Source organism: Neodiprion virginianus, chromosome 4, assembly GCF_021901495.1.
Source record: "Neodiprion virginianus isolate iyNeoVirg1 chromosome 4, iyNeoVirg1.1, whole genome shotgun sequence".
NCBI lineage: Eukaryota > Metazoa > Arthropoda > Insecta > Hymenoptera > Diprionidae > Neodiprion > Neodiprion virginianus.
The window spans coordinates 20615974-20622684 of NC_060880.1; the positions used below are offsets into that span (position 1 = coordinate 20615974).

The window sequence follows — 6711 nt, forward strand, 5'->3', positions numbered from 1 at the left end:
GGGAACCGTTTACGATATATGTACGCTGACAATTGCCGGGAGCCGAGTTTAGCACAAATGCCCCTAGGCTGAGCCGAGTATAGTAGTTGTGTAGAAATTGGTGGAAATTTGCTGTGAGATGGTAAAGCAGCGCCACCAACGGGAATCGTCTTGCGGACATGTCGCGAAGCTTCAAACATTGTGACGTCTTTTCCTGTAATATCGTTCCGCGAAGAGGTATGAGCCGAGCCTTGTTATTTTACGAATCTGTGTGCATCTGAAATATAATTCAAGTTATCGAGTATTGAACCTATCAATTACGTACGCTAAACTCTGGTCTACAATTCAAGTGGCGAAGTTTTGTGATTTTGTGTTTCAAGTTACAATTATTGTCTGTAAAACATACGTGCCAGCTTCATGGCGCCGCCTGATGTTTTCCACATTTCGGAATAATTTAAACTGTATTCGTTTTATTTCAGGGCAAAATGGGACGGTATTCTCGTGAGCCTGATAATGCGACCAAGTCGTGCAAAGCACGCGGTTCGAACCTTCGGGTGCACTTCAAGGTAAACAATTTCACGCTTCTTTCATTATTTGAGAATAACCTAGAAATTTACAATCTGCGGGTTCTTCTGCTCGTGGTGTAAATTTTGCCAAGATTCTGACAATCGTATTTTTATTACAATTGAGCGTTCGATCGTATTGCACATTCCATGCATTAGGTAATTTTCAAGAGTTTGTGTGGTGTCTTATGGAAATCGTGTGCAATGTGTATTTTATACGTATTGAAATTTCAAATTTCCAACTTGCAAAGATATGAGAGAATATAGTATTTCAAACTGCTATTATTTGTTTCTGAAAATGCGTGTAAGCTCGCCTGATGTATAAGTGAAATATTAGTACAGTTGCATTTTCTTATGCTTTTTATTTACCTTTCCTCATATTTCTGGCACTTTACTTATAGGCCTTTGAAAGAATATTATGTACTCGAAATATACTTCGTTAATAAAGTTGTTAAAATTCTTTCAGAACACTCATGAAACTGCTCGTGCTATCAAGGGTATGGCTCTGCGTCGTGCCCAGAGGTATCTGAAGAGTGTCATTGAACACAAAGAATGCGTACCATTCCGCAGATTCAACGGTGGTGTTGGAAGGTGTGCTCAGGCTAAACAGTTTGGCACCACTCAAGGTTTGTATGTTTGCAAACACGCATGTTTTTCAACTCCTTTTAATTTCGAAGTAGTGTAAAAATTTATTTGAACAAAACTCATTAGTCGGCAATAACAGCACTATCTGAAATTTAACGAACTGCAATGGAGTAACACATACATATGTATACTGCAAATTCAACTCCTTCAAATTCATTAAAAGCTGCAAAATGATGAACTTTAGTAAATTGTCTGTTACATCATTACTAATTTAAATCTCAATTTTTCTCACTGCCATTTTAATTCAACTATAGAAGAAAGGTATGTAATGTCGAAGAAGTTAGAAAGAAAAATGTATAGTTTGAGTTTTTTTTGTGAAGTTCCAGAAATTACGCACGATTTCTAGAATTCTAAGACTTTCTAATTGATGTAAGAAAATCATGTACTCTTATTCTGTTGGTATCAAGCACGCAAACTTGATAATTCATTGAGCATTCATTTATTTAGGAAATACAGCATATTTATTCTTGAAACTTGATTGCATTATAAAACAAAGCAGCCTGTGTATATGCTGTGCAAGCTTTACTTATTCATCAATGTTAAACTATCCGTATGCTTAGGAGTTTAAAGAATCATATTCACTAACAGTAAAATTAATTGAATCCTAGAAACTGGAATTTACGCGGAATTTTAACTATTATTGACAGTAGATACCATTTAAGAGATTGAAACTATGGAATAAAATCTTATTATCAATTAAATCAAGGGTAATTTGTGAAATTTCACAGCTTTGGGGGCGTTAAGCTCTGCTATTGTTTTTTCATCACAATATAAATATCACTGTATTGAAACACAAAAATTCAAATCGAAATTTCAGAACTTCATTGTTTGTCAATAATTGGGAATTTTTTGACAAAGCTATTATTACGAAATAACTAATTTTCTTTCGAAAATGTATCCGCACTATAATGTTACTGGATTTAAACACGTGTTTATACATAGTATTGAAAGCAGAATATATATGATTTACCTTTTTACTTAGGTCGTTGGCCGAAAAAGTCAGCAGAATTTTTGCTACAACTCTTAAAGAATGCCGAGAGTAACGCTGATTTCAAAGGTGTTGATGTAGATCGATTGGTTGTTGAACACATTCAGGTGAATCGAGCCCCATGCCTTCGCAGAAGAACTTACAGAGCGCATGGTCGTATCAATCGTGAGTATCCCATGTTTTACTTGAATTCTATCTGTACGACGTATCAAGTTCCATTCCTTTCAGTGTATCATCATCTAAAAACTTCTTTAAAGCTATTATATTCCATTTGAAAATTGAACGCAGTACCATACATACAGTACAGGACATTAACGTTATATTGAGGAAGTATCTGAGAATCACAAATATCGACTCAGCATGTAATTAGGAAAATATTATGTAAAAAAAATATGAGTAAGACTGTACCGGACGAATAAACACCCAAGTTGCAGCATAACACGTGAAAAATAAATTGTTTTTTCCAGCTTACATGAGCTCTCCTTGCCACATAGAGGTTGTGCTCACTGAAAAAGAAGACGTGGTTGCGAAAGCCACTGAGGAGGAACCATCCAAGAAGAAGTTGAGCAAGAAGAAGCTTGCCCGTCAAAAAGAGAAGATGATGAGGGAATAAATAAAATAGCATTATCGACTTTACAATACGAGATCAAATGTACACTACCTTTGGTACAATAAAATCTTACTTTGTTCTCATTTTTGATTACATTTGGATGTATACTTGTCATTTCAGAATCTACAGCAATGCATCAAATTCTACTGTTTTAATACCTTTTCGTAAGTTGAGACACTTGAGGAATAATCGCATAAACATAATAGACCCCATATTAACACAAAGATTATTCGTATGTGACTATATTCGCGTAGGTAATCTTTCATAAATAAAAGTCAAGTGAAATGTTTGTAGGATTGCCCATGTTGTTTAAAGTAAAGATAAAATGGATTTTAGATATTTTACTGCTGAATTCAAACACTGCTATGCGCACAGTTAAAAAGACTGCTGTTATAAGTTTTCAGCTTTTCATACGCAGAGTGGTATGAATTGTTTTACATCCTCAAAACTACACCGTATAGTAGTTTTGAAGGTCAACATTAGTTTGTGAAAATTTTTGAATACTATTATTGGTTTCGTAATTAGCGAATGTTTTTCAATTTCATTCATGCTTTGAAAGAAATTTTAGTATGTTCACGATAATCAGCCGAAACGTTCACGAATTATTTCAATGAACATTCTTCTCAAAATGTGTATATTTAATTCAATCGTGATTTTCATTCTTGCTATAATATGCAGCAAAAACTCGTACGTAGGCAAACGTATTTTGAGCAAAAATTATTGTTGAATACGGTATAATATTATATCGATATTAAAATTGAAGATGTAGACTCATCTCTATGTTGTATTGTAGAGATCAGTACGTAAATATATGAGAGAAAAAGACGCTAGAGTGACCCGTAATGATATACAAATTAGGGTCCCTAATACAAACCAATACTTATTCGATGAGTGATATTTTTCATTTTATTATTGGATCGATATTCTTTTGTCTACGGGAAAAATAGTTTGTATGCAAGATTTTGATGCGGACTTTTACACATTCATCAAGATCGTTGAGTACTTGTTCTGAGCTTGTTTGATTATAGCTTATGAAATGCCTGACGGCAGTCCGGGGGTTATTTATAAAGTAAATTAAAAAGTTAGAGATATGAGTCGATAGCACTTTGTATTGGACAACGTATTGGATTAGCTGTCAACTTCACGCTTTAGTCCAAAAAATGAAAGCTCTTTGATTGGTCAACCATGGCCAAACTAAATAAACTCGGGAATAACATTGAAAAACAATTGTTGACTATTAAAACAAAGTTTTCGATGTACACATAAATTTAAAACGTAATTATAAAATGGAAAAATAATTTCGAATAATAAACAAACAGGCGTATGCTATTTGAAAACGTAATGTTCATCAGCATATAGATATAAACGAGATTTCAAGAGGTTATTTATTTATCGGCATGTCGGCGACGCGAAGTAATTGAATTTAATACAAAAATAAAATTTGGTTCCACAGCACGAGACTTTTGAATTATTGAAATTCAAATAATTTTAAAATGGCAGATGAGGATAACGTTTTGTTTGTGAGAAAAAACTCTAAACAGGTATGATCGAATGATTCCTTATTATTCGTACGATCGTTGGTGGTACGTTGTGAGGTTATGTTTTTACATCCTTTGAATGATTGATCTCAGAGATCTGCTGTAACTGACGCTATTGACGATGACTGGGATGACACAGCTCTCATCAAGGCCTATGACAAAGCGGTAAATTTAGCCAAAGATGAAGTAGCAAGACGCATGGGTGTTGAAGCACAATCCACATCGCACGGCAAACAGAGCAAAGCGCATAATCACAAACCGAATCGACAAACAGCCAAGCCTTACAAGGTATAAAAATTTCAATAAGTAAGGAACATTGACTTTAAAAATTGGCAAAGTAATCTCGCTTCTTCTTAGAAATGGGTCGTAGGCTCTCCTTGTCGAGCTGTATGGTCTGAGGATGGAGAAGTTTATGAAGCAGTGATACAGAAAATTTATGAAAGTAGCGCTACTTGCATCGTCAAATTTATAGGTAATATTTTACCTGTTTGTCTTTGAGCTTATAGATCCTGGATAGACTCGAGCATCTGAAACGCATGTATTTAAAATCCATGTTCCAAGTCTTTGACTAGTGCTGTCAAGTATCAGTCGGGTCTTACGTGTTCAAGATTCAAAGTAAATGTAATCTATGTAAGTCACAGCTACTCCATGCAGTATGTAATCTTTCAGAAATATTGTAGTGACGTAACTTTTCAAAGTTCAAAATGCTACAGATAGATTGACAATCCTTCTTGAATGTTGCATATATTCAGCAGCAAACTTTTACTGCTGTTAATGCTGCTGCTGCTGAAACGTAATGTTTTAGCAATATGAAATTGTCGTGTTATCAATATCGTGGATGCGATTTTATTTGAGTTTCACTCATCCATTGCTTTAACTGTTTTATTGTTCCACCAAAGACTAAATGAAACACACCTATGCTGAACACATCCTATGTGTTGAATTATTGAAACAATCAAAGTTGAGTGTAAGTTGTGGATATACACGGTCACTTATTCCTTGCTGAACGTGATGCCCGAGTGACGGAGAGCCACTGCGGCAATCGCATTTGTCTTCAGCAAGGAATCAATCACCCGGTATGATTACAATAACAACTGTACTTTATAAATATAGTATTTGGTAGGATGTACCGAAGATGTTTTAATTTCAAGCTAAACCCAAAGTGAAGTAACATAGCTTTGTAATATTACTGCAATATGCTGGGCAATATGTCTGCGATATTTGAGCCACAATCAGAAAATTGAAACGATATTCCTGAAACATTCCTTCAGCGTTTAGTCGCACTTTTAATTCATTTGCTGGGTCACAGTTATTTCCTTGAACTCTTCTGGAGCCTTGCAACTAATGACGGAAGAAAAATTGTATTCTCGTCTTGAAAACCTGGAAATGTGGTGAAAAGAACTAGATTATCATGTTTGATTGCATACAGTTATGAGAGAAAAGATCTTGCTAATTTTTAAACTTTCATAATCATATGCCCTGCAATTGGTATAATACTGCTGCAACACAGCTGAGTTATATAAAATTCTATTGAGATGCTCGAGTCCTTCCAAAAACGGTCTTGCAAGTGTAAATGCTGGTAGCCAGCTATATCCTGTCTAGCGCGCCATCAAATTTAGTCAGCTACATATTATTACTCTCAGGTTACGAAAATTCAGCTAAGGTCGATATCAGTTCTCTTACTGAGTCTCTGGGTCTCGGTAGTCAAATAGCTCAAACTAAAGAGGCAAATGCAGAAAAAACTAGCTTCATAGATATTGGAGAATCTGATTCTGCCAATAATCCTGAGATGATAAACATGGCTAGCGAGGATAAGATGGAGTTAGACACCGATGATCAAAAATTACCCAAGACAAATTTTACCACTGGAACATCTCTTGGTTGGCCATCTGGCATTGTACCTCCTGCACCCCCTTTACCGCCACAATTAATGACCAGGTAATGTTTGAGAAGACTTTTTTTGATTTCATGAAATATTTTTCATTATAATTATCGTTCTATCTTTCATGTTGCACAGGCTACCGGAAAGCGATGGCGATGCGCTTTCGAGCATGTTGATGTCTTGGTATATCAGTGGATTTCATACTGGTAATATGATTGGTTTTGGTTGCCGATTTTTCCATTGCCTATTAATCTATTTGTTGGCATTTCGTTTAATTCAAAATTGATTATTACAGGATATTATCATGGTATAAAACAAGCCAAGGAGAATCAAGAGAGACGGAAAAAGTGACACAATTTATAATTTCTCATTATTAAATTGAATTGATTGATTTTTGTAAAGAAAAATGATCTATTTATACGAAATTCATAATAAAAGTAAGTCAAATTTTGAAGAACCAGTTGTCAATTTTCACTCATAATTCCGATGGTTTCTTAACGACGAGC

At 35.0% G+C, this 6711-nt stretch overlaps 2 protein-coding genes across 4 annotated transcripts; both read left to right on the top strand.

Annotated features, from left to right (window-relative positions):
• The first annotated feature begins 145 nt into the window (after window positions 1-145).
• Window positions 146-2868, top strand: LOC124303067 (60S ribosomal protein L17). Its single transcript, XM_046759826.1, has 5 exons — window positions 146-216; window positions 459-545; window positions 1009-1168; window positions 2170-2340; window positions 2643-2868. Exons 2-5 carry the CDS (start codon window positions 465-467, stop codon window positions 2786-2788), a joined length of 558 nt encoding a protein of 185 aa, XP_046615782.1. The 5' UTR covers window positions 146-216; window positions 459-464; the 3' UTR covers window positions 2789-2868.
• Window positions 2869-3821: 953 nt separating this feature from the next.
• Window positions 3822-6662, top strand: LOC124303064 (survival motor neuron protein). Of its 3 annotated transcripts, none has more exons than XM_046759822.1 (7): window positions 3822-4123; window positions 4239-4326; window positions 4417-4611; window positions 4681-4795; window positions 5967-6261; window positions 6341-6411; window positions 6501-6662. In XM_046759822.1, the coding sequence occupies exons 2-7, from the start codon at window positions 4279-4281 to the stop codon at window positions 6554-6556; spliced, it is 780 nt and encodes a 259-aa protein (XP_046615778.1). In that variant the 5' UTR covers window positions 3822-4123; window positions 4239-4278; the 3' UTR covers window positions 6557-6662. The 3 variants fall into 3 exon arrangements, with proteins under 3 accessions (XP_046615778.1, XP_046615779.1, XP_046615777.1); XM_046759823.1 differs by having other exon boundaries at window positions 3822-4060; XM_046759821.1 differs by having other exon boundaries at window positions 3824-4326.
• Window positions 6663-6711: the final 49 nt, after the last annotated feature.

Excerpts from the sequence above, each read along its gene's own strand:
- LOC124303064 (XM_046759822.1), top strand. The coding sequence starts at position 4,279 with ATGGCAGATGAGGATAACGTTTTGTTTGTGAGAAAAAACTCTAAACAG. Across the intron at positions 4,612-4,680 it reads AAACAGCCAAGCCTTACAAG|AAATGGGTCGTAGGCTCTCC; the intron begins GTATAAAAATTT and ends GCTTCTTCTTAG. Across the intron at positions 4,796-5,966 it reads TTGCATCGTCAAATTTATAG|GTTACGAAAATTCAGCTAAG; the intron begins GTAATATTTTAC and ends TATTACTCTCAG.
- LOC124303067 (XM_046759826.1), top strand. The coding sequence starts at position 465 with ATGGGACGGTATTCTCGTGAGCCTGATAATGCGACCAAGTCGTGCAAA. Across the intron at positions 546-1,008 it reads ACCTTCGGGTGCACTTCAAG|AACACTCATGAAACTGCTCG; the intron begins GTAAACAATTTC and ends AAATTCTTTCAG. Across the intron at positions 1,169-2,169 it reads ACAGTTTGGCACCACTCAAG|GTCGTTGGCCGAAAAAGTCA; the intron begins GTTTGTATGTTT and ends CTTTTTACTTAG.